The sequence below is a fragment of the Ursus americanus genome, chromosome 12, assembly GCF_024610735.1.
Source record: "Ursus americanus isolate L20-20 chromosome 12, mUrsAme1.1.p, whole genome shotgun sequence".
Lineage (NCBI taxonomy): Eukaryota > Metazoa > Chordata > Mammalia > Carnivora > Ursidae > Ursus > Ursus americanus.
The window spans coordinates 51140745-51168034 of NC_142138.1; the positions used below are offsets into that span (position 1 = coordinate 51140745).

General features: G+C 37.8%; 1 protein-coding gene across 1 annotated transcript in view; it reads left to right on the forward strand.

Moving 5' to 3' along the window:
• SLC30A7 (solute carrier family 30 member 7) overlaps nt 1-23929 on the forward strand; it is an 84814-nt gene extending 60885 nt beyond the window's left edge. Inside the window, exons 9-11 of the mRNA XM_087866134.1 lie at nt 9585-9675; nt 15592-15741; nt 23573-23929. Coding sequence (XP_087722260.1) covers nt 9585-9675; nt 15592-15741; nt 23573-23620 — 289 coding nt within the window. The 3' untranslated portion in view covers nt 23621-23929. The remainder of the gene's footprint in view (nt 1-9584; nt 9676-15591; nt 15742-23572) is intronic.
• The last annotated feature ends 3361 nt before the right edge of the window (nt 23930-27290 follow it).

A 27290-nucleotide genomic window follows, 5' to 3' on the forward strand; every position in this document is an offset into this window, starting at 1 on the left:
TGTTGATGATGTCATTGGAAGAAATATTGCAGTGTGGGGCCGCCTGGGTGACTTAGTCAGTTGGGTGTCTGCCTTTTCTTGGGTCATGATCCCAGGGTCCTGGGATTGAGCCCCGCATCAGGTTCCCTGCTTAGCGGAGATCCTCCTCGCTCTCCCTCTGCTGCTCTCCCTGCTTGTTCACACATGCATGCTCTCTCTCTCTCTGTCAAATAATTAAATAAAAATCTAGAAAGAAAGAAAGAAAGAAAGAAAGAAAGAAAGAAAGAAAGAAAGAAAGAAAGAAAGAAAGAAAGAAAGAAAGAAAGAAGGAAGGAAGGAAGGAAGGAAGGAAGGAAGGAAGGAAGGAAGGAAGGAAGGAAGGAAGGAAGGAAAGAAAGAAAAGAAAGAAAAAGAAAGAAAAAGAAAGAAAGAAAAGAAAAGAAAGAAAAGAAAGAAAGAAAAGAAAAGAAAGAAAGAAAAGAAAGAAAGAAAGAAAAAGAAAGAAAGAAAGAAAGAAAGAAAGAAAGAAAGAAAGAAAGAAAGAAAGAAAGAAATATTGCAGTATGGTTAAGCCGCATTTGCTATGGAGCCAAAGTGCCTGGGGTCAAGTCCTGGTTTCACCATTTAGCTTTGTGACCTTGGGCAAGTCGCTTAGCCAATTTTTCAGCTTTAGAGTAGGGTTAATAGTAATAGTAATGCATAATTTGTTATGTATGGATTAAATAGGTTAAGATATATAAAGTCCAGAACAAATTGGCAAAAAATTGGGAAATACTGTGTAAGTGTTAATTGCTTGCCTACCTTCCTTCCCAGAAGGAATGCTTTTGGAAAGCCGGCACCATTCACTTAAATGGTTTCTCAAAACCCTTTTTTTTCTCCCTAGTTAACTGACCCTCATCCATTCATTATCAAGTGGGGAAAAAGAGAAAGAGAAAGGAGGGAAAGAATAAAAGAAATACAGTTTGTTGGTGACTGCCTCCATGGTTTAAGAGGACAGAGAAGTTGCTGCATGTTTACAATGCCCCTTTGCTACTTGTTCCTGCTATCCTTCCTGGATACCAGATTTCTTCACAGGAACACACTCAGCCATCTAGAGGCAAAGCTCCGTTACCATATGGTGAGGAAATACTATGGTTTGAACACCACATAGATTGAATCAGTTACAGGTATACCATTTTTTGACTTTCACTAGACAGACACAGTTTAGCCCAGATTCCTATTAACCTTGTTGAACCTAGAGATTAATCAGCACTTGGGTTCCATTCTGTTTGGATTTTTCTTGCTGACCCCAGGACCTTTTGTTCTGAGTTAAAACTTGTGATCGCTGAAGCTATCTGAATGATAATTAATTTGATTTTGATAGTAGTGATAAAGATCTCTTGCCATCTTATCTGGTTTTTCTAAACAAGATCCTGTGTCTTCATTTCTATACTGTTTTCAAAAGGCAGATTTCCTTAAAGAACTTTATCTCCTGCTTTTGTCTGTCCTACTCTAGCTACTGCTTTCAGATGGGTTCCAGAACTAGTGGGGAGGTTCTTCCAGATCTCATTATCTTTTCAATACAAATGTTACCATCTTTAATACAAATAATGTGAATTTTTTCCTGCCCAGTCTTCTCAGAACTATATCTTTTGTGGAGGTTTTTGCCCTCTTCCTTCGTTGATTCCATTGTCTCTTCCCAATTCCCTACCTCTTGACAGGATATCAGTGTGAATTTGCATGCATTTTTCTTCTTTTATCTGTACCTTTGTTCTCTATGGATACATAATAGATCACTTAATAATTTTTTTCTTAACTGCCAGTGTGATTTTAGTTTCTTATTCATGAGAATGAAGAAAAGAGCTTTTATTAAGATAAGAAATTGGAAATCAAGGATTGGGAATGATGATTGCTCCTGCCTGAGTTTAATTCTTTCTCACCTGTGCTTGAATAGAGGATAAGACACTTTGCTTCTACTTATTAGAAATTCTTTTGGGAGGGGTGCCTGGGTGGCTCAGTAGGTTAAGCATCTGCCTTTGGCTCAGGTCATGATCCCGGGGTCCTGGAATCAAGCCCCACGTCTGGCTCCTTGCTCGGTGGGGAGTCTGCTTCTCCCTCTCCCTCTACCAGCTGTTCCCCCTGCTTGTTCTCTCTCTCGCTGTCAAATAAATAAATAAAATCTTCAAAAAAAAAATTCTTTTGGGGAGTGACTAAATTGAGGGGACCTTTCTTGTTCTGCTATTTCCTGTTACTTTGAAGAGTTGAAAATCAAATCAAACAAGGGCTAGTCTCTATTCTTATAATCTTCCAGTGTTTGAAATTTTAAAATAGATTATACATTCAGCAGACATGTGCCAAGTGCTTATTATATTCCAAGTACAGTGCCGGGCGCTGGGAATAAAAAGAAGAACATGATCTCTGACTCTAGAGGACTTAACCGTGATGAGACAGTGGAGTGTAGTGCAGAGAGCTGTAGCCTCGGAGGCAGCACGTCCAGCTCTGCCTCTTACTAGTACATAACAAAGAGCAAATTGTCTTAATCTCTCCAAGATGGTTTTCTCTTCTGCAAAGTGAGGGAGTTGGCCTAAATATCTCTTAAAATCTTGCCTACATCTGACATTCTGTCATTTGAGAATGGAATGTTTTTCTTAAGGTTACTTAAGGCTGGTGTAAGGATCAAATAAGAAAAAAAATTATGAAAGCACTTTAAAAACTATTAAGTGTTGTCTAAACAAAGACATTACTAATTACTTACTAATTTGACATTATTTACTAATGCTTTTGGTCCAAAGACCAGATGTATTAGGTGTTATAACTAAGTTCCAGAAGTTTAAGGAAAAGGGTGACCTTTTCAGGATTTTGGCTCTGAGTTCTAGGGGTATTTTAGGGTCTCTGATTATCACCATTATTGACTAAAGTAGGTACTCTGTAGATGTGCATTGATTCAAACCATAGGTTTTGAAACTCAGTATAATTATAAGGTAAACCACCATCCCTGTTGTTTGGAGTTATCTCTTCTATATTAGCCCCACGCGGGCTTGGTCTCACGACCCTGAGGTTATGACCTGAGCCGAAATCAAGAGTCGGAGGCTTAACTGACTGAGCCACCCAGGCGCCCCTGCATTATGATTCTTGAAATTCTGGGTTAGTAGGTAATTGCTCATCACTATGAAATAATTGTATTTATGCGACTATGACTGCATATTTACAGCTTGCCCTTGGACTGCTGTGTCTAAACATAGAGTATATTTCAACTTTGGGTCAGTTTTCTTTAGCTTTTTGTCCACTAACCATTTTCAAGTATATGACATATACCAGACCTTCAAATTTTATGGGTTCTTTAAAAAGTACACCTATCTTTCTCTAGGTTCATAGATTGTTAAGAACCCCTGATAATATGCAGAAGGACTGAGCCCATAAGCCAATTCAAAAAGTTTAATTAGTAATTATGTTTTAATTATTATTATAGATGTTTATTCTCAGATCTAAGTAATGGTTTCAGCTCTCTGGAATTTTTTATTGCTAAGCATTACGATTATCACTAGTCTGTTCTTCAGAAGTTTTCATAATGTATACCCTTTTCTTTTGTTTGGCTTGTTTACAATTACTGCTAGATAATTTACTGTTGAAATGGTGAGACTCTTTCACTAAAAACTGCTTCTCAAGTAAAATTTGAATATATTTTCATTTGCAAAGTTACTGGCAATAAAGAGTAATAACTATTGCTTATTTAATCTGTTAGCATTTAAGCCTACATTAAGTTTACGTTTATGACTATAAGATTATAAATTTGATTTACCTTCAGCTTTTGAAGAATAAAACCATTACCCTGTTTTACTGGTAAACTCATATACCTAATGACTCATGCCTTTTATATATGCTAGGAAAATGGTGTTTCATTGTTAAAGTTAGAATTGAGTTAGTCAACCAGAAGTGAACCTCTAATTGTTTCCAGATGCTTACTTTTTGGGTTTGGATGCAGCTCTAAGTGTTAGCTCAGTCAGGAATTTGCTAAGCTTTTCTTTTTCGCCATATCCTTTCATTATGGGTAGATAGATCCATGCTAAAATCTGTTTTATGATTTCCCATTACGATAGTTAATCAGAAAAATATGGACACAAACTCCTGAGCTAAACACAATTTTAAAAGGCAACTGTAAAGTTTCTGCAGGTTTCTTTAACATTTTATGATCTTTGAAATTATCATAGACATTGACCTTGGTTCTAAATTGCATATCACCATGCAACTTAGCAAGCACCTTTCACCTTCCACCACAGTTTCATGACCTGTTTACAGTTAAGAGCTGAAATCCTTACATAATTTCAGAATTACTGTTAGACAAAATTAGTGTGACACATCAGTGTGCTTTGGTGAAATGCTTGCTTCTGTTGAATGTAAACATTTTATTAAAATTCTACTGAAGCAGGCAGCCCTTTTGAATTTTATAATATAGCAAAATCGGTAAATACCTCATTGACCCTTACCAAAAATTACACCTTGTATCAGTTTTGGTCCTTTTATTTAGTTATTTTTAAATTAATTTTATTAGAACATTTATTTGCATTATGATTCTTTTTTGTTTTGTTTTTGGGAGAGAGCGCATGCATGCTCACACAAGTGGGAGGGGCAACGGGAGACGGAGAGAATTTTAAGCAGACTCCCCGCACTTGCTGAGCACGGAGCTGTAGGTGGACTTGATCTCACCACCCTGAGATCATGACCTGAGCCGAAGTCAAGAGTCAGGGTCTTAACCAACTGAGCCAACCAGGATTATGCATCATAGTTCTTGATTCGAGTGTTAAAATGAGTGATCTCTAAATTCCCTGTTACTTTTAGTAGTTTGTTATCTGTGATCATGAAAATTCTTCACCACGTAATCTTCTAAGGGCCACATGTGAAAATAAATTTTACGAGAAAAGGGAAAATACTAGTTTTTGGGTTTTTTTTAAACAAAAGTGGCAAGGAGTAGCTGGCTTTGGGAGGCAACGTACATGGAATGTAGACATAAAAATTTGAACAAAGGTTTGGATAAATTTGTAGATGATTCTGGGTGACTTATTAAGAAATTGTATTAGGGGAATGTCCTTAAGGTTTGAAGGCTGATCTCTTCAAGGATTATTATAGCTTGGACTCCGTCATCTCTTTATTGTGTTTTAACTCACACACAAATTAGAAAAATTAGACTATGGCTAGGGTATTCTAAAATATTAAGTATTTTAAAGTTGTTTGCAAAAAGATGTTTCACACCTATTGCTTAATAGTATCATTGTTCATATTGTATGCCTTCTGCTGCAGTAGAGTCAGCTTCTTTTCCATTTTTCCCCACTTTTCTTAATTTTTAAAGCTTTATTTAAAAGTAAGTTATCAACATAGTAATAAAGAAAACTGTCACCAGAAGTTCATGGGAAATGAAAAGGGGTACAGGCATCACCTCTAGTTGTGCCTCCTTCCAAATGGAAGGCCCTGAATAAGCGTTTGTTGCCTGATTTCCAGTGACCTCTCTATAGACTTTTTCAAAAGTTGTGAATCCCTTTGAAGTAGCTATTATATATTATTTATCTTTTTATTTTCAGTGCCTCGTGCATGCTTGGCACATAGTAGGCATATAATAGATGTTTGTTGACTGGAACTTTTCAAAATTGAAGTTAGAGTCAAAACATTTGGTCTTATTATTTTAGCTCTCCTACTCACTAGCTGTGTCCTTAGGCAAGTTACCTTGGTGTTCTAGACCTTTATTTCCGGCTCTAGAGTGAGATTCCGTCTGGTTCTAGAAAACCTGATGCCAAGCAGAGTATACAGTATTGCTTAATAATTGTTTATTCATAGCAATTGCTTAATAATTAAAAATTCATTTGTAGGATTACATAATTAGTGATGGAGTTAATCAGTTTGCCAAGTATATCTCATCTCATTTGGTGATGCTTTTATATACATATATATCTTTATATATGTATATATATCTTTATATATGTATATAAAAGCAATATATATATGTATATATGTATATATAAAAGTAATATACATGTATATATGTATATAAAAGTAACATTTTCTTCACTTCCAAATGTATTCTTACACTAGTATTCCTTGTAGTTTGACCATTTTTTTCTTATTGAATGAAAATGAAGGTGGAAGAAATTGCCTGTTTAGTCCTTCTTCATTTTACAGATGAGAAGACTGACGCTCCAGAAGGCTATGCAGTTTGTCCAAAGTTATTTAGTGGCAGAATTAGAACCCAAGTATCGTGGTTTCTAATTGAGTGCATTTTCCACCTCAGATATCTTCTGGCATTATTAGCAGTTCCTTGGGATAAATGATTAAAGGAGAGATGGTCAAAAGAGCTATATTTTTCTATGTGCCTCTTAGAGGGTCTCTTTTTTTGTTCTCAAACTTTTTTCTTATTCTAGGAGGACCATTTTGGTGCCTCTCTTTCTGAACAGTAGTAAGGAAAGTAGGAAAACATAAAAATTTTAAGTTAGGTATATAAAAATATTCCTTCCTGGTCCTTCCTTTTTCCCTAAAAATGTTGGAGAGAGGAAAGAAAAATGTTATAATTATTGAATTTTACCTTATGAGTCTACCATCATGTTTTTCTTTGCCTTTTTTATAAACCCAGGGCATCCTCACCGGTATAATAACAGCACAATATATAGAAACAGACACTGCTTTTCAGGTTAGATGAAGGAATAACCAATATTCTTTTACTGTCAGAATCCTTAACCCCACTTCCAGTTGCTTTTCCTCTAACATTACCATAGGTATCAGATTTTTTTTTAAATAGGACCTCGGAGAGGACATTTCATACAGTTTGGAAAACAGTTTGGAATCAGGAAATATACCCTAGAAGGGGTGACACTTGAGATTTTAAAGAAGGAATAGAAGCCAGACTTCAGGGCAGTTTAGGGACATTCTAGGCAGAGGTAACAGCATGAGCAAAGCATGAAAGCATGAAAAGAAGGAACAGCCAAAAGTAGAGTGCAAGTATGTTTGTTTAGAGGGCTGAAAATGTGAAGCAAGGATTGATAGAAGGTGAAGCTAGGTGGGGCAGATCCAAAAATGTACCATGTTAAAGAGCTTGCATTTAATCCCCAAGATATTGGGGAGCTTTTAAGGGATTTTTTAATGGGGAAGGGATAGGATCAGATACTGATTTTAGATAAACTAGTATAATAGTTTTATAAAGAGTGGTTGTATTAGTTATCTAAGGATGCATAATAAATTATAGAAAACCTGGTAGCTAAAATAACAGGCATTATCTTATAGTTTACTTTGGTTCAGGAACGTGGTCATAGCTAGTGAGGCTCTCTGGCTTAGGGTCATTCACAAGGTGGCAGTCAGAGTATCAGCCAAGGCTACAGTCATTCATTCCAAGGTTCATTTGGGGGAGAATCCACTTCTAAGCTCACTGAAGTGGTTGTTGAAAGTATTGAGTTCCTTCTGTACTATTGGACTGAGGGTCTCAGTTCCTCTCCAGAGGCATCGCTCTGTGCCTTGTCACTTGGGCCTCTCCATAGAACAGCTCACAGCATGACAACTATCAGCAAAAAAGTAAGAGAGAGAGCAGGGTGAACAAGATAGAAGGCAGAGTCTTTTAATATAATTTCAGAAGTGCCATCTTGTCACTTCTGCTGTACTTCATTCGTTAGCAGCAAGTCACTAGGTCCAGCCCACACTCAAGAGTAGAGGATGACGCAAGAACATGAATACTAGGGAGACGTGGGCCATTGGGCTCCATCTTTGAAGCTGACTATCACAGTGGACTTGAAATAAGACTAGAGACAAAAATGGCCCACTTAGGAGGCTATTATAATAATCCAGGTGAAGATATGGAGATTATTGTAGACATGTGTAGTAGAATGAGGGGAAGGGAATGGAGTCAGGAAATAGTTAGGATGTTAAATCATGAGAACTTGGTGATTTAGAGCATGGGGTTTTAAGGGAGAAGAAGGAATTAAGGGTGGTATCTAATTATTCTTAGCTCTTAATCTGACTAAAGAATATTTTCACTTGAATGTGATGTAACCTCCTGTCTGCATTGAGTTTTTCATCTTCACTACTGCCATCCCCTCCGTACTTTCTGTCTTCCGGGCTTGTCCTTGATGTTGCTTCACTATTTCTTCACTATATCCAGTTAGACACTGGTTATTTCTCTCAGTATGTGTTTAATTTTCCTAGTTGTCTCTGTTCCTGTCTGACTGTCACTATCCAGGTACTTATCACTGTGCACATAAAGTGTAGGAATGGACTTGTCATTGCTTCCCTGTGGCCATTTCTTATCTTTAATCCAGATTCTAAAACATCTGATATTTATATATCTATCATTGATTTAACCAACAAGTGTTTACTGTGTTATTTGTGACCAGCATTTTACTAGGCCTCCTTGGGAATATAATTGTGAACAAGACAAACATTATTCTGTTGTCCTTGTCTTTGATCTTTTAATGATTTCTCTTCCTTTCCAGCTGTCAGAAATATCATTTTGGGGGTGCCTGGCTGGCTCAGAGGACCATGTGACTCTTGATCTTGGGGTCCTGAGTTCAAGCCACATGTTGAGTGTAGTGATTACTTAGATAAAAATAAAACTTAAAAGAGAAATATCAGTAATTTTTAAGGTACATTTCAACTTCTACCTTTCTTGAAGTGTATATATGTTCCTTTTATCTCTGTCTCCTACAGCTGTAATTAGGAGGGGTTTTACTTTAGAAATTTTGAGATTCTCCAAGTTTAAAAGAGAGCACTGGCTTAAGCTGTTAAGTGTAATGAAGCTGTGTCTGACCTCTCCCTCAGTCGGCTTCAAGCGGTAGAGCAATGCCTTGCCGCCCTGACTCACTGGAATCATGTGGAGAGCTTTTTAAAAACAGATGCTTTGACCTTCCCTCAAAGATTCTGATTTAATATGTCAGAAATGAAAACAAATAAGACTCTAAGGTGAAATTGATGTCTAGATAAGAAAACTATTGCATTAAAGTCACCCTCATCATTATACTGCTAATTGTTTCTGTACATTTAATCATCCAAATAGCTTAAAGCAGAAATTTCCAAATACTGGTGGAGAACTAGCTACATCAATACACACAGACATTTGGGCCCTATCACTAAAGGTGTTGATACCCTGGATCTGTGCTTATATCCAGGCTTCTGTATTTTCTAAATAATAAAAGAAGACAGATATATAATTGGGTTGTAAAAATATTGGAGGAATGGACTAATGTTCCCTTTAATTATTTGTATATTCCTTTACAGTACTATTCAGATACATACATGTAAATATTTGATAAACATTAAGGACCAGTTGGCCATGATATGCCTTATAGATTACTTTGGAAGATTCTGGCCAATTAAAGTCATATTGTAAATAGTAGTCGAGTGACTGCTATGTTTAGATTTTTAGACACTCCAATACTATTCAGTAGTATAGTTTAGTGTTTCATACATTGGTGCATTTTATCTAGCTGTTTTATTTTAGATAATAGCTTACTGATCACACGAAAAATTTAGAACGACTAGATTCTTTTTCCTCATATTATTCTGATAAATCTTGTTATATTCTAGTATAGAGAGTTATTTCTTGCAGAATGGGATTGTCAGAATGTGGCTTTAACAAATTTTTTCTTCCTTTTCTTTAGTGTTATTCCTCTTTTAAGAGAGTCTGTTGGAATATTAATGCAGAGAACTCCTCCAGTGTTGGAAAGTACTCTGCCTCAGTGCTATCAGAGGGTAAGTTTCAAAGCTTCCAAACCATTAGGTTTTATGTTGTTTCCAAGCTGTTAGGGTTTTTAACTTTTACAAATATGGGTAGCATATGTGTATAATTTAGTATTTCTTCCAAGATTGAATGCTAACCATGAATGCCATTTATACAAACCAAAATAAAATCATTGGAAAATATTGAACTTTACTAAAGGAAATGTGGTAGAAATTGTCCTCATTTAAATTTGAGCAGTTCTTTTAAAATACAGATACGAATAGCAAATGATATTAGCATTTATCCAACATATTTTTTGAGCCCCTACTTTGTGCCAGATATTCTAATAAGGTACTAAGGTTATAAAGGTAAGCAAGACAGACAGCGTGTCTGTGCTCAGAGTTTACAGTCTAGTGGGGAAGAACAGGCACTAAACAATAAATTGATAAATAAAAAAATATCCATGATAGTTATTATAATAGAAATTTAAAAAGTGATGTGGTAGACATGGATGGTTAGCTTAGATTCACTAAGGAAGTCATATTCTAGGAAACTGAAACCTTGATGACAAGAAGGAGCAGCCTTATGAAAATCCTGGAGAAGAGTGTTTCAGGCAAAGGAACGCTTTGTGCAAATGCAGAAGTTCTACGGCTGGAACTGATTTAGACTTGTGAAGACCAGAAGAAAAGGCCACTGTGGCTAAAGCATAATCAATAAAGGGACGAGTGGCTGGAAAGGCTGGAGAGAATAGTAGGGGCCAGATCATACAGAGATTTGGGTCTTATTAGAGGTTTAGATTTAATTTAAATCCATGGGAAGTATTAGAAAGTTTTTAGGCAGGAAGCATGTCATAAAACTTATGTTTTTAAAAGATTATTCTGCTTGCTACTGGTGAACAAATTCTAGAGAGAATGAAAGCAAAGAAAACCAGTTATGAGGCTCTTGTCATCTAAGTGGGGAGAAATGGTGGCTAGGACTACCGAGGGAGCAGTGAAGATGGAGGTAAGGACACATCCGGGATAAATTCTTGGAGATGGATTATCTTAGTGGAGGGGAGAAAAAGTGTTGACTCTCAACTGGGTAGATGCCGGTACCATTTGTTAAGATTAAGGTTGTGTTGATGCAGATTTGAGGATGGAAAATCCCCCCAAATCGAGTTCTATTCTGGATATGTTAAAACTGAAATGTCTTCTATACTCTGAGGGGAAATGTCGGTGAAGTAGTTGGGTATGCAAATCTGGTGTTTTTGCGAAAGATTAGGACTAGGAAGAGTTTTGAGTTATCAATCTATGAATAATATTTAAAATACTGGGATTCTGTGAGATTCCCTTGGGAGAATTAAGCTCTTTCCTTTTTAGCTTTACTTTCAGCTCCAGGTTTGCACACAGGTGATGGAAGGCCAGGAAAGGGAGTGGTTAGGAAGGGAGCTGGAAAACCAGAAGAGCTTAGTGTCTCAGAGCTGAAGAAGGAAGCAGTGATCCACTTTCTGTGGGGCAAGCAAGGCAGGAACAGAGAAGTGATCATTGCCTGGTATCATGAACAGTGCTAATAACTCGGATGAGACCAGTTTCAGAGCAGTTTGGACAGGAGAGCACGACTTGAGTAGATATTAAGGAGAAAATGAATTGGGGAAGTAGAGGTAGTCGCTACAGACAACTCTTTTAAGAAGTGTGGCTGTTAAAGAGAGCAGAGAAATGAGTTGACAGCCTGAGTATGGACGTAGTATCAGGGGAGGGGCTGTTAGTTTTTTAAAATAGGATATTCTGGAATAGTGCTGTCCCATAGAACTTTCCCCAGTAATGGAAATATTATATAATCTGCAGTGCCCAGTATGGAAATCACAAGCAAAATGTGGCTACTGAGCACCTGAAGTATGGCTAGCACAATTGATTTTTTAATGTAGTTTAATTCCTCTGTATTTAAATAGCCACATATGTCTGGTGATTTCCATATTACACAGTGCTAGAGCATGTTTGTTACTGAGAGGAACGGGCCATCCTAGAGGAAGAAATCAGTGATACGGTAGTAAAGGTGGTCGTTGGAAGAATGACGTTCTTGAGAAGATAAAAAAGGATCGAACCTTGGGTGCCTGGGTGGCTGGCCTTCTCTCCCCGCTTGTGCGCACGCACGCACTCTTTCTTTCTCTAAAGGAAGAAAAGAAAGAAAAGGATAGAACCAGAAGCACTGGGAGTAATTCAGTGTAGAGGGGAACCAGGGGTACTGTATCCCTGGAGGGGAGGCAGGAAGTGCTGACATAGATGACGGTCCGCTGGTGGATTCGGTGGTACCGGATAAGGGATTTTATGTACTTGTAGTTTATCATTTATAAGGCAGTGTAATCAACAGACTAGAATGCCAGAGGAGGGGCGCCTGGCTGGCTCAAGAGGTTAAGCATCTGCCTTTGGCTCAGGTCATGATCCCAGGGTCCTGGGATTAAGCCACGCATAGGCTTCTTTGCTCAGGAAGGAGCCTGCTTCTCCTCCTTGCTCTCCCTCTGCCTGCTGCTCTGCCTGCTTGTGCTCTGTCAAATAAATAAAATCTTGAAGGAAAGAAGAAAAGAAAGAAGGGAGAAAGAAAAGAGGAGAAGAGAAGAGAGAAAAGAAAAAGGAGAAGGTGTAAAAGAGGTTTTTTTTAGATAGAAAAAGTGAAGTGTTGCCCATTTGACATTTATGGTTATCATTTTAAGGTAGGGTAGTTATCATAACTGTGGAAGAGAAAGGGGCAACTTATTGAATGCTTACTATAAGGTGGTCCATGTACTAATTGTTTTCTGTATATGGTGTCTGGTCTTCACCATATCCATACCGGCTCAGTTTTATCTTCCTTTCCATAGGTAAAATTGAGGCTTGGAGAATTTAGGTAACCCATCCAAGGTCACAAATGCTTGTGGCTAAACCAGAATTCTAATCCATATCCCTCTGACTTGGAAGCTCATGCCCTTTCTATTATACCACATTGTCAGAATAGGAAAAGCATCTATGACTCCACCTTTCCCATACTGTTTAACGTGAGGAGAGTTAAAGCCAGCTGGTATAGGAACATTCCTTAGTCTTAGCTACTAGAGTACTTGCGTTCTTAGAGGTAGAAGAGATCTATTCAGTCGGTTGTTTCATTTACAGTAGACCATCCCATGAGGATGCCATTAGAAACTTGTAGAGTGATATCAGGTTCAAGCCACTATGTCATCAGAGTCCTGAAAGAGGAAGAAACAGTCCTCCTTGACTTCTTTTCCCAGTAAAAGCAGTTTTTAAAAAGGCCACAGTTGGTATTGTCTCAAATTTCCTACCAACTGTTTTGGAGTTTATAGAAAATAATGCCTACATTGATCAAATTCTGATAAAAAATGAATATTTTGATAGCTCTAAGTTCAACTTCTTCTTAATTAACATCCCAAATAGGTTACTTAAAAGTCATGGGGCGCCTGGGCGGCTCAGTCATTGAGTGTCTGCCTTCGGCTCAGGGCACAGTCCCAGGGTCCCGGGATCGAGCCCCGCATCGGGCTCCCTGCTCCGCTGGGAGTCTGCTTCTTCCTCTCCTCCCCCGGCTTGTGTTCCCTCTCTCGCTGGCTGTCTCTCTCTCTGTCAAATAAATAAATAAAATCTTAAACAAAAAAATCAGAGAATCTCAGAATTGAAAAGGATCTTGTGTTTTTGATAATAGGCATTCTAACAGGTGTGAGGTGGTTTTCATTGTGGTTTTGATTTGCATTTCCCTGATGATTAGTGAGTTGAGCACGTTTCACTGTTGGCCATCTGTATGTCTTATCTGGAAAAATGTCTGTTCCCATCCTCTGTCCATTTTTTAATCAGATAGTTTGGCTTTTTGCTATTGAGTTGTATGAGTTCCTTTTATATTTTGGATATTAACCTCTACCTTTTCAATTTTTTTTTAACCTTTTCAAATTTTTTTTAACCTTTTCAATTTTTAATGGTCCTGTCACGTTTTCTGTTTTTTTCTCATGTCATTTTCTTTTTTTTATTATGACATTTTCTATATTTCCAGAACCTTATCCATTTTGTCTAGGTTTTCAAAATTGTGTTTTTATTTTGTGTGTGTGTATGTGTATATATTACACACACACACACACACACACACACAAACACGGAGTTTACTAAGCACTTACTTGGGCCAGGCACTGTTTTAGATGCTAAGGAAACAAAACATTAAAAAAAAAAAAATTCCCTGCCCTTTTGAACTTAAGTTCTGCTGAAGAAACAGGCAATAAAAAATTTGAATAATATAAATGAATAATGCACTGTATGATATTATGCTCCAAAAAGTAAAACATAGAAATGTGAAAGTGCAAACATTATTATTTTACATAGAGTAACAGGAGACCGAGAGTACAGGAGTTTTACAGTAGCTTACTGAGAAGATGACATCCGAGTAAAAACCCAAACAAAATGGACCAAGTAGCAATCGGGAGGAAGGTACACTTCAGGGAGAGAGAGTGGCAAGTACCCCGTGGCAGGAGCGCGCTGGACTTCAGCCAACGGTGAGGAGGCTGGTTTAGCTGAGGAAGAGAGAGCAAGGGGACATCTAGTAGGAGAGGAGGTGATCATAACAAGCCGGCCACGTGACGTGGGCCCGTGTAAGTCATTGCGAAAGCTTTGTTTTTATTCAGAGTAAGGTGGGACGCCATCGGAGGATTTGAAACAGGCAAGTGGCAGCATCTGACCTGAAGTAAAAGGCTGGCACTTGGGATACTGTGATGAGAATAGATGGAAATGGTGCAAACACGAAATAGACCAGTTGTTATCATATATTATCACACTCTCACTGTTAGAATCATCCAGACTAGAGATAATGCTGTCTTCAGCTAGGCTGATAGCAGTAGAGATGTTTGGAGAGTTTGGATTCACTTAGTGGCAATACTTGGTGTATTCACAGGCTACACATTCATATAGTATTCCCTTTTATGGTTTTTAAATTCTGTTATTTGAGTTGTTCTTTTTCATTCTGTTTTTGCTTTTTTTTTTTTTTTTTTAAACCTCCATCAGAGTTTGTCTTGCCAGTGGTTGTCAGCCTTAGGCTATGGAAACCTTAAGGAGCCATTGGAAAAACTGAGAGACGTCCTTCTCTTTTTTGTTGTCACATGATTCAGAGAAGAGTATATGTTGGTATTTAGCTCCGTGGGGATGCAAAGTGTCCTTTAGTTTCTGACACAGGGAAGAAGTGTCCTGTCCAAAATATGCCCCCTTTGAGAAACGCTGACTTCTCGACCTCAGTAATCTTTCAAAGAACTAGTCTTTTGATACTATGAATTCTAATAGTTTCTAAGTCTCTGGACCATTGATTTCTGTCCTGTATTTCCTTCCTTCCTATTTCTTTGAGTTTACTCTTGTTGTTCTTCTAGTTTCTAAACGCAAATGAGTTTATACTTGTTTTCTTTTTTTTTTTTTTTTTTTTAAGATTTTATTTATTTGACAGAGATAGAGACAGCCAGCGAGAGAGGGAACACAGGCAGGGGGAGTGGGAGAGGAAGAAGCAGGCTCATAGCAGAGGAGCCTGATGTGGGGCTCGATCCCAGATCGCCGGGATCACGCCCTGAGCCGAAGGCAGACGCTTAACCGCTGTGCCACCCAGGCGCCCCTATACTTGTTTTCTGATCAATGTACTTGAAGTGTAAATTACTGTTTGGTGGTCTCTCAGCTGTGCCCTACAAATTTTGGCACGTGATCATTCACATTTCCCAAACACCTGTCATGGCACGTAAGGAGTACTCAATAAGTACTTGTTAATTAACTCACGTAATCTCCGACCCCTCCTTTGAAATAGAGAATAGAATCCATGTTACTGATATGTTGCATAATAATAGTATTAAATTAATAATCTAAATAGCAGTTTACTGAACTGTATAATAATAATAATAATAAAAGAGCATACATATTAAATAAGGGGGTCCTTGTATTTGATTACGATGTTAATATCTGCCCTTTCTGTTTCAGGTGCAGCAGTTGCAAGGAGTTTATAGTTTACAAGAACAGCACTTCTGGACCTTATGTTCTGATGTTTATGTTGGGACCTTGAAATTAGTAGTAGCCCCTGATGCTGATGCCAGGTGGATTTTAAGCCAAACACATAATATTTTTACTCAGGTATGACTTTTTCATTAACTTAAGGATCTTTGAATTTATCTTATTTACTAGTTTAAAAAATATTTACTACTTAACATGTTAAATATATATATATATATGTAAATATATGTATATACACACACCCAATACTATGAGGAAAGGATTTTTTTCAACCATACAACCAAAATTGGGAGCTCTTATTTTAGTTAATACTCTTAAGAAAGGTAGTCCTGTTCTCTCATTATACAGATTTGAATTCCTTTAGATTCTCCTTTACCGTATACTCCTTATAAGACATGTTAAATGCTGTTTAAAGCCAAGAACTAAAATAGCATTTGGAATAAGAGTAATGCCTTGTCAGTGGCTTTAGCTAAGAGTAGACTATGTTAACATTTTTGTGTGATAGCAAAGCCATAGTTCTGTGTGATTTAAAAGCTTAATATGCTGTCGTATTTGGAATCATAAATCAGTCAGTGTGTGCCTGCAGCCGAATCATTTCACTGGATGCTTGTGCTGTCTTGAGTTGATATAGTCATATGACTGATAATCACCGTAAAAGTGATATATGTTATTCTGTATCTGTTGGGAGAGTAAGAACATCATGTCAGGAACATCTAAGTAGAGAGTAAGAGAATACAGACACTTTTTTCATTCTAGTTTGCTGGAAATATTTGGCAAAAAATCTAGATGTCGACACTGCTGCCAAAACTATCTAACACATAGATCTGATGAAGAACTGTTTCCATGCCTTCAAAATGTGTGCTTAAGAACTGGCATGTGCCTCCTGTTGTGACGCAGTGAGAGTGTGTGGTACTTTTGCCGGAAATGGTTAACGTGAATCTAATCACTAGCAAACCACCAGACAAACCCAGCTTATAGAAACTTCTACAAGACTGTTAGCCTAGATTCTCACCAAGTGTCAGTGTTACTGACACACAGTGGGGGGTGGTGCTAGATTAGAGGAGACTTCACAATTAAATGCAATGTGTTATCTTTGATTGAATCTTAGACTGGAAGAAAAAAAAAGCACAGAGGAAATTATTGGGTAACTGGGAAATTTGAATATGGACTGCATAATAGCTCATAATAATTGTGTAGGTGTTAGATTTCTTGGGTGCGACAATGGATTATGGTTATCGAAGAATGTTCCCATTCTTAGCAGATCCATGGTGAAGGATTTAGTGGCAAAGGATCAGGATGTCTAATTTTCAAATGTTTCAACAGAAATAAAAAGATTATAAATAAATATACTTAATAGAGAAATAAAGCAAATGTGGCAAAATATTAGCAATTGGTGAATACAGGTGATTTTATTTTTTCAAAATAAAGTTGAAAACCAAAAACTTTGGAGGTTCCTCATTGCCACCAGGATAAAACCCAAACTTTCTAGCATGGCCCCATTAACTTTTTCAAGCCTCCCGCTGTTCATTCCCATATACTTCATACCCGTCTACACTGTTTAGTTTTCTGTGCAGGACAAAGCTCGTACCCTAACATAAAGGTCCAGTTCAGTTGTTACTTTCGCTTTGAAGCCTAAAGACCCCTCTGAGCTGCACAACTTTACCTTGTGATATACATATTTATCTACAGGTTTCTTCCAAACATCCTGATTTTGCATTCTCAGTGCTTAGAAAAATGTACATGTATAATAAATTTGTTGAATAAACAAATTCTTATAACTGATTTGACCAACACCATCTTTACATAAGTGTGCTAAGTATGGAAAAATATGGTTGGGTTCTCATTGGTCTTTTTAACCACAGCATAAAAAGATGGTAATGATATATAGAAGTAGACAGAGACAGACAGACACACACACACACACACACACACGGAAAGAAGGAGAGAAAAAGGACGAGAGGGAGAGAAACAGATACATCGTATCTTCAGACATGAACAACAGAACATAATATGCTGTTTAAATTCAGGATCTTAGCATAAACTAATGATCCCTCTTCTCTAATAATGAGAAATGTATGGTTATGTTCCTTTGGGAATAAGTAATGAAATAATTTTATGTGTAGGCAACAGCAAGACTTAACTCTACTACAAAACAGTATGCTGGTACCACGTACTCCAGAATTTTAAGAACTAGGTCTCTTCTTTCGCGGGCACCCCAAGTCTGTATGACTTTCCTGTCATAATGAGGCATGCAAGCCCTTCACAGTATGTCTGAATCCTTCTCACATCGCTACAACAGGAGGTGTTTTAGAGGCAAAAGGAGAATGTGGCTGCAGTAACCTTGCTTTTTCACTGTCATTCTAGATCATTGTTCTCTCCTTTACCCTTGTCTCCTAGTTAGACTGTGTCCTTCCACCCTCCTGTGTTAGCTTCTGTTGACCTCCAGGACAGGCCGCAGTACTCTCCGAAGACTTGGGCACTTAGTCGCGGTTTTCCCTCTGAAAAGGAATGCCGTTTCTAGGTGTAGAAGCGCTCCAGCAGCTGTGCCCGTGCTTAGGAGTTGCTGAGGTTGTATCTGAAGTAGATGGAGGAGGCTTCTTCTGGCAACCGTAGACACCTTGGCTTTTAAAATGGCTGAAGTTGAAAGTTTATTCAGAGGCTTCTTTGGTTTTGGAAACTGTATTTGGGGTTTGAATTTTTAAGCTCTGAAAAATATTTTTAGCCTTTTCATCAGCCAAGGTCAAGCCCACTCTATTTCATTCCTTGCAGAGCCGGACCTTGCAGTGAAGATAGTTCCACACATTTTTTTCCAAAGGGGAGCCGGAATCACCCTACTCATGACTTTCATTTCATACTTTTAATGATTTTAAAGTAGCTTAGTGATCATTGTTTTAGTTCCGACATATGCAGAATTGAAGACTAAAAGAAGGATTTCCTCAGTAGTAAGTTACACTTTTGGTTTCATGACATTTTCAGGCGTCTTTCTTATAACTGATTTTTTAAAAAGATTTTATGTATTTATCTGACACAGAGAGAGAGAGAGAGCACAAGCAGGGGGAACGAACAGCAGGCAGAGGGAGAAGCAGGCTCCCTGCTGAGCAAGGAGCCCAATGCGGGGCTCGATCCCAGGACCCTAGGATCATGACCTGAGCCAAAGACAGATGCTTAACCAACTGAGCCACCCAGACACCTCTTATAACTGATCTGAAATCAAAATTTAAGTGATAATTTTTACTTTAAAAATTTGTTCTTGTTAAAATATCTATGAAGACGACTTTAAACTGAAAACATCAGCTTCATGACTATTTTAGGACTATATAATAGGCATGTCCGTTTTATTCTCATTTTCCATGGTATCAGTCTTTAACGGCCAGCTAAAGCTGTGCATGAATAGAGTAAAGTAAGTGAATTGGTGAACTTAGGTTCCTTAGGGATTATTAGGTAAGGGATAATCCAATTTTTACACTACAAGGTTTTCTGTTGGCATAGAAAAAGTTCTTTCTCCCATTCTCCCCTGCACTAACTTTTTAAAAATGAATTATCATTTGGGAATTGATGAAATAAAAAACTTATTTTTTATATTTAGTGTATGAACAAGAAGATTAAGATGGCAATTTAACATTTTATGTATCTTTTAAACTTGCTGATATCATCTGTTAATTTTTTTTAATATACTGTTTGTTAGAAATAATGTTTGAAGAAAAATCTAGAATATGCTTGTTTCGTTGCCCTCTTCAGTTCCACAAAGCATAGAAGACAAGCCTAAAACATGCTTTCTACTCCTTGATAGAATGTCTTTTTTTTTTTTTTAAGATTTTATTTATTTATTTGACAGAGAAAGTGAAAGAGCACAAGCAGGGAGAGCAGTAGAAGGAGAGGGAGAAGCAGGCTCCCCGCTGAGCAGGGAGCCCAATGGGGGCTCGATCCCAGGACTCTGGGATCATGACCTGAGCCAAAGGCAGATGCTTAAGCCACCCAAACGCCCCCCTGATAGAACTTCTATCTTGATTTCTTTCATCTTTTGTCCTCTCCTGCCTATTTCTGTTATGCATGTTAAGTCCTGAACCCCCAGCTTCCTGCTTTTGCCTTTTTGTGCTCTAGCCTGTAGCCTCAAAATAGAAGTTCACACTGATAGCCAGGAAGGAACCAGAAATCCTCCTCACATGCCCAAATGGGAGCTCACCAAGTTTCAGGAACCTCCCCAGCCCTCCATGCTCCTGATCCCTTTCTGCCTGACCGCTGACCCCGCCCAGCCTCCTGTCTGCCGGAGGGTAAGGGCCCCGAGTGGGAGAAGCTACTTCCGCCTCTCCAGGGCGCTAACTAGTCTTCCACCCTTTCTGTTTGTTTACCTGTCTGTAGATTTTCATCTGTCATAAGTGCCAATTCTGCTTGCCAACTCTGCAACTCCCCTTAGCCAGCTTTCCATTTTCTTCATCGTATGTGCTTGATGCCCACCAGAACCTAACCTCGGAGGGGGTTGGAGTAAACAGCCATGGGATGGGAGGCCAACAGGTTCCCTAGGTTCGTAGTTTTTAATTAATCCACAAGGGTTAAGCCCTCACTGGTTGGTTGGTGGAGGGCAGGAACAGCAGCGGCAACGGCGGCTGGGCCTTCAATGAGCCCACCACGCGCCAGGCACTGTGACAGCTGCTGAACGCGTCACTCCAGCCTCCTTCGAAACAGGTGCTGTTAACGCGCAATTTATAGAAAAAGGAACCCGGGCCCCAAGTTACTGCTCATGACTTATAATTTCGTCATATTCACTCACTGTTTCACTAATTCTGAGATAATTTAGGTTTCACATGGAAGGCTAAAGCAGTTTTCAAGACCTCATTTTAAAAGGATAAAGATTAATGTTCTATGTCAAAAACTAAAGTAGGAAGTTCCTGTGGAATTGGTAGAGAATACAGACAAACCAATAATTTTCTATAGCCAATCCTGTGTGTGTTTTTTTTCTTTTCTTTTCTTTCTTTCTCTTTCTTTTCCTTTTTTTTTTTTTTTAATTCCTGCTCTGTTTTCCTTTCCATAACAATGAATATGAACAATGAGGCTATTCTAGTCTATGGCACCAGATTAACACTGATTTTCTTAGGAGTGCATGTGTTAAAAGTAAGTCTTACCGACTGAAAAAGTGTTGACTGGATTATGGTTTACATGACTCTCATGACATAAGACACAATGAATGTTATATGGTTTTCACTTGTTAAAGACAAGGGTTTTAAAGACCAGTCTCCGATTGCTGGTGCCATCCTAGTGGTAGAATGTTCGATGCAACTGAGCCCTGCTTTGCTCTGCTAGAGGATTTGTCTTGTCTTTATGGTGTGGATAAACTGTAGAGAAAACCTAGTTTGCATTCAGGGAGTAGGTGGCTCACTATAGGATTCTTTGGAAATTCTTCTTTTCTCTCTACTTTGAAGGAAGCTGAGAAAGAAACATGGGAAGCTGGAAAACTTGAAGCTGTCCCCCTCAGGACAGCTGGATGAAGCAAAATGACTTTTTCTGTTAGACTGAGCTTTTATGTAAAGCTGTAGCCCCTCAGGGGAAAGTTATAAGCTTGAGTAATTAACTCATGATTATGCAAAGATCAGTTTATCCAGCCTCTTTGTTTTTCCTCTTTTTTATTGCCTTGGGCTAATCTCATTTCTTATTACCATCTTCTCTGTATCAGGGCTGCGGCTGAGGGAAGTGGCAGGGTAGTAATAGGGGCCCAACTTACTTCGACCATTTTACTTTCATTAACAATTTTGTTAAAAGAGAAAAGGAATTAAGCCAATTTACTTGGGCAGTTGTTTTTATCTCAAGATTAGATATACATAGATTTTCCAGAAGAGTTCCTTAGTCATTTCAGAGACTGTGTGGGTTGAGTAAATCAGATATATTTACAATGAATCAATAATTTATTTTAATAGCCTTTTATAGCATATGAAATCCTTTCTCATATATTCACATATAATCCTTACAGTGGTACCTGAGATGTAACAAGGGCTTATTAAATACTTGTCAAATATTGGATAAACATATAACAATTTTGTGAGATAAGTAGACTTGGTATTTATCAATGCTTTTAAAGTAAGAAAAAACTGAGGTTTGGTTTTAAATCTTAGCTCAAAATCACGCAGATATTAAGATCTGTCTTTTTTCTGCCATAAGCCTCTTTAAGGAAAGGCTGCTATTAAATGTAGTTTCCATAAATTTGAATAACAAATAACAATTTTGAATTACAGAGCTTTAACTTGACCACAGCAAGGATGTTTTAATTTAATTTTATTATTATTATTATTATTATTATTAATGAGGCAAGAAAGCTAAAACCTTTTCTGTGCTGGTAAGCTTCTAGGGTCTACCCAGCTTTTTATCCCATTTGAGTAGTTGTGCTGCTCTCACACATTCATTAGTGCTGTGCAGAACCCGCCGATTTGAATGCCAGGAAAAGAAGCCATGCTAGAAATTACATTAAGAAGGTAGTGCTAAAAGATTTTTATCCCGCACTCTGTTTTTTTTCCCTTTCCATTAATATTCTAATTTCCCTAACATTTCATGGTACTGACAAGAAAATGCTTATTGTAAGTACTGTATGCTTTAATTTTAAAAAGTTATTTTTATTTGAAAGAAGGAATTTAATAGAATTTCTGTTCATCCAATAAGCATTTATTGATCACTTCCTATGTGCCAGGCACTATTTGAGGTACTAGGAATCAGCAATGGAAAAAAAAAGACGAAATCCTTGTTTTGTAAAGATTACATTATAAGGCGTGAGCAACAGTGAACACAGCAATGTAAAATGGTCAGGTTCTGGGATCGGGCTACTTTGAAAGTAAGGCAAACAGGTTTTCTTAATGGGTTGGGTGTGAGAAAGAAAGGTCTTTTAAGTTGTAACATCGAGGATGGCATTGAGCTGTAGAAGATACAAGATCAGAGGCTTGAGGGGAGGAAGTAGTGTTGTTTTAATACTTGCCAGCCGTCCTGGTAGATGGTAGGCAGGTTCCAGTGGGGGATACAGGTGTGGGAGGTGTGAGCGTGTAGATGGTACTAAATGTCTGGGTGCTAGATGAGATCAGCTAGGGAACAAATGAAGAAAAAGGAGGAATCTGATGACTGAGCCTTTAGGTATTTCAGTGCTTAGTGCTCAAAGGTAGGAGGAAGAACCACCAAAGGAGATTGAGGAAGACTGATAATTGAGGTAAAGGTCACCAGTGAGTATTCTCTGAAAGCCCAGCGAGAGAAAGTGTTTCAGTAGGTAAGAGGGCGCACCTTTGTTGTCGCCGTTTAGACTAAATGCTAAGAGGACTGACAGGTGAGCACTGGTCTGAGCAACTTGGAGGTGACCCTGACGAACAGCTTTGCAAAGTGGTGGGTGGCAAAAGTTCAGTTGAAGTGCATTCAAGAGAGAAAAGAGAAAAGGAATTGTAGACAGCAAATACACAACACTTGATAATATAGGAGAGCTGGGAGCAATTTTGAGAGCAGTTCTTGAATAGCAAGTTCATATCCAAAAGTGAAAAGAGGTGTTAGAATGTAATTAAATAACCAGCAGATGGTCATACTTAAGTATTTAGTCATCGTCTGTCACAGGAAGATTGAGACTGGATGGATTTATGATTTTAGTAGCCATTTAGGCAAGCACTGTGCTGTTCTCTAGCAGAGTAACAGTAGATGGGTAACCTCATTGTTCCAGATTTCACTTGGACACGGTTTGTAATCAATAGTATGGCTTTCTTCTATAGAGGTAAATGGAGGATCTTTTTGCAATTATGAATATACTTCTTTCTAAGATAAAATTACTGGCCCTTTCTGAAAAGAATGGCGAATTATTTTCCAGAGGCAGAAAAGAAAAATAATGCTTTCCTTTTTCCAAAAAAATGAGAGTTTTTTTTTTTCTATTACTTTTCTGAAATACATAGTCTGCTACTGGTTTGATTTTTTGATTTTTTTTTTTTTTTTAACTTTTTAGGCTGGAGTGAGACAGCTCTATGTACAGATTGACTTCGCGGCCATGTAATGAATGAAAAGAAATTGTCCTTTTTGGGGGACCTAATATTTCCGGTACTGTACAATCCAAAACGTCGTACCTAGCTTTTTAAAACAGAAAAGTCGTCACTACAACTCCCCAGTGCCAAGTAGACCGGGTAGCGTCAGCAGTTGTGCTCTGCCAGGAGCTCACAGCTAAGGGAGCAGAATTAAGAGGATCTCTCCTGGACTTTTGGGCTTGTCTCTTGTGCTCTTCCCTCCAAACCATTTTGATTTCTGATGTTTGTAGTTTTGTCCCAGGATGTTATTTTTTGTTTACTTTTTTTTTTTTTTTTTTTTTCCATTTCAAAAATGCCCTTACTCCCAGTTGTCATCCTAGCCAGTACGAATTCAAATTCTGGGCTTCCGGTCACCTGGAAAGTCTTCACTGAAGCTGCTGGAAACCACTGCTTTCATTTCCACAAAACTAGTGTTATTAAAAAAAAAAAGAAAGAAATGGATATCGTTTTATATGTAATGTCACAATGGTTGACATTCTTCAGTATAATCATATGTTTGTAAAATTGTTTGTACCTTGCAAACTTATGAACCAAACCATATTGGGTTTTCAAAGTGCCTTTGTATCAGAAAATGTATTTGCCAGCATAAAAATGTACCATCAAAGGTCATGCATATGGTTTTTTTAATGGATGATTCTATAATCTGTACAAAGTAAGACTCTCGTAAGTGATGTATACAGATTGTCTACTTCCACATAGGTTTAAATATATGAAAAATTTCCTCTTACTGCTCTAGCTCATCAAAACATTAAAAGGTGTTATTTTGCTTTTTAAGTCAAATTCAATTATCACATTATTCTGTGGACTGTGTTTTCAAAACTTTGCAAATGCATCTGTTATGTAGACGATTGTTTTGACTTACTGAAAACATCTGCTAAATCCCAAATTTCTCTGAAAGCTACTGTGTCTCTGAAAACTTCCCTATGTGTTTCCTTGCTGTTTTTATGGGTTTTATTTTATTTTTATTTTTTTTTAGAGCGGTAGAAGGGAGGAGGGAGGGGCCGAGGGAGGAGGATAGAGAGAATCTTAAGCAGGCTCCACGCCCAGCCTGGAGCCCGACACTAGGCTCGATCTCATAACCCTGAGCCGAAATCAAGAGTCCGATGCTTAACCCACTGAGCCACCCAGGCGCCCCTGTGGATTTTATTAATGAAAGGCAATGTAGAGGGATGGCAGAAATGGTTGTGACAGCATTTCTTTGCTTTTTCATTCTTCAAATTCCAAGTCATACAATTTGTTTTTCTGTGCAAGCATTGCACAGATACAGTTGCTTTCAGAAATCGTAAAAGCATTTAATTGAGTTTGAACTATTGAAGATACAGATCAATTGTGATAAACAGGTATCTTAGTTAATAAATAAGTTGATTTCTAGGCTTTTGTGTATTTGAAAAATAAAATTGTGATTTGAGATGACAAGTGCTTCAACACTCAAATATTCTCTGTGTTTTTGAAGAAATGTTGATCTGGATAGACATTTACCCATTGTTCTTCATTTTATCACAATGTATGTTCCCTCTTAACTTTAAAAAAACGAAAATTCTTCGGGGGAAAAAACTCTGCAGGATGGAAATGATTGTTTAGAATGTAGACCAATAGTAAGCACTTTTTCACTGACGGGGCAGAAATTGCTGTTGATTTTGTCTGAGTTTTAGAGTATCTTTCTCCCTTTCTGATCTACAATTTATGAGCTAAAGCGTATTACGAAACTGGACTACTTTCTTTCTGCTTTCCTAAACTGCTGCAGATTGCTATGAGCTGTTGATGGTCTCCTTTTTGCAGATTAAGCAGTACTTTCAAAACATTTTTACTTACTGCCAAGCAGTTCTAAAGCTAAGAATTCCTGCAGTAGAATGTGTTTAACTGAAATAGTTGTTGAGAAGTTTTAGGAGGGAAAGTATTAAAGGAAATGTCCTGATAACGGACTGCTTTTTCATTAAAAGTATGAGTGGCCATTTGGAAGTTTGCATCCACTACCAAGCCTGATAGAAGCCTGGGATATTCTGTGGGTTTTGGCATATTGTGGAAAATGCCAGATCTAGGTGAAGGCGGGAATTTTGGATGTGTGCCTTTAAAAGCTAATGTTATATGTAATTGTACTAATTGTTCACATAGAGAGACAGTGTTTGCACTGGACTGTAGACTTGACCAGTGTGTTTTGAAGGTGCAGTTCTGCCTTTCGTCAGGCCCTCCATTCCAAGTGATTTTTTTGTCAAAATATTCATCATTTTAACTATACTCTCAATACACAAGTGCATGCATATGTGTTTTTTCTTTGATAAGGCATCAAGCGTACAGATTATTAGACTGATATGGAACTCTAATTTTGCACCTGTTTCAAGAGATTTCCAGCTCATATCATTTGGCAGGTTGGCATTAATATTTATGCTCTAATTAAATGTCCTTAAACCTGTGTGTGCAGCAGTGACAAATCAGTGTGAGAAAAAGCAATTTTGTTCTCATTCTAACAAATATTCTGTCTCACCTGTGTTTTGGCACAGATCTATTGCTAAAGTAGATAATTTCACTGAGAAACACTACCTGATTGTTGTAATAGATTTGAGATATCTCTATGGTTAATTTGGGGGGTGGGGGGTGGGCAGTGAGTCTCTGAGTATAACTTTGCTAGTACTTTAAAAATCAAAATATTCTCTGGAGAACAAATTTGTTTTGCTCTGGGAAAGTTTACCTTGCTAAGTAAACTTCCCCAAACAGAAATATACCTATGTTCGTTTCATGTTTTAAAATCTAGGTTATATTACTCAAAGGGCTTACCGCATGTGTGACTTTATTCTGCTGCCTCCCTGTGCGCTTTTGTGAAGGACAGTGTGTAGTTTGTCGCTCTGTATTCCTCTTTTGGTCACCCGGCTCTCTCCTGCTGAGGCTAAGGAAGCAGCGGCAGATGTTAGTGGCATCGGGACTGCCCGTGTCCGAATGCTTCTGCGTTCTTCAAAGCCTACGTGTATCCACCAGGAACCCAAATACTGTGACTTGTGCACCTTTGTAAAGCAGCCCAATCAGTGACTCCACATGCAGTTGATCAGAGTTCTATAGTGTTTTTACCTACTATGGAATAATCAATTTTATAAAGATTATTAATATGGGAGCATCCTCATATAATGCTGGGATTTAAGAACAAAAATATTTCATTGCTTAACATAGAATTTTACATCTAAGGGACTGTCCTTAAAAGCAGTCTCGTTCTACCTCTCATTTTACAGATGAGAAAATTGAAGCCCAGAAATGCTGTCATTTACTCAAGGTCACAAAGATAATTAGTGGCAAAGCCAAGACTTAGAATCCAGGTCTTCTGACTCCAAGTCAAGTTCTTTCTCCTCTACTGTGCTGCCTCTCCAGTGTAATATTTGCCTTTCTATAAATGTGATGAAAAAGCATTTGTAAATAAAGGAAAGCTGACCTCCATTTTTGGTACATTAAGGCACTTTATAAATGGAGTTTTATTGTCTTATTTTTCATAAGTAATTATGAGGTTTAGAATATTATTTCCATACTTCCATTATGAGGTTTAGAATATTCTTTATGGAAAATATGATTTTTGTACTCTTTTACTTTTTTACTCTTATGAAACCGGTTCCTGATTTTTAAAATATGATGACATCTGTGCTTTGGATACTTTTAACTTGC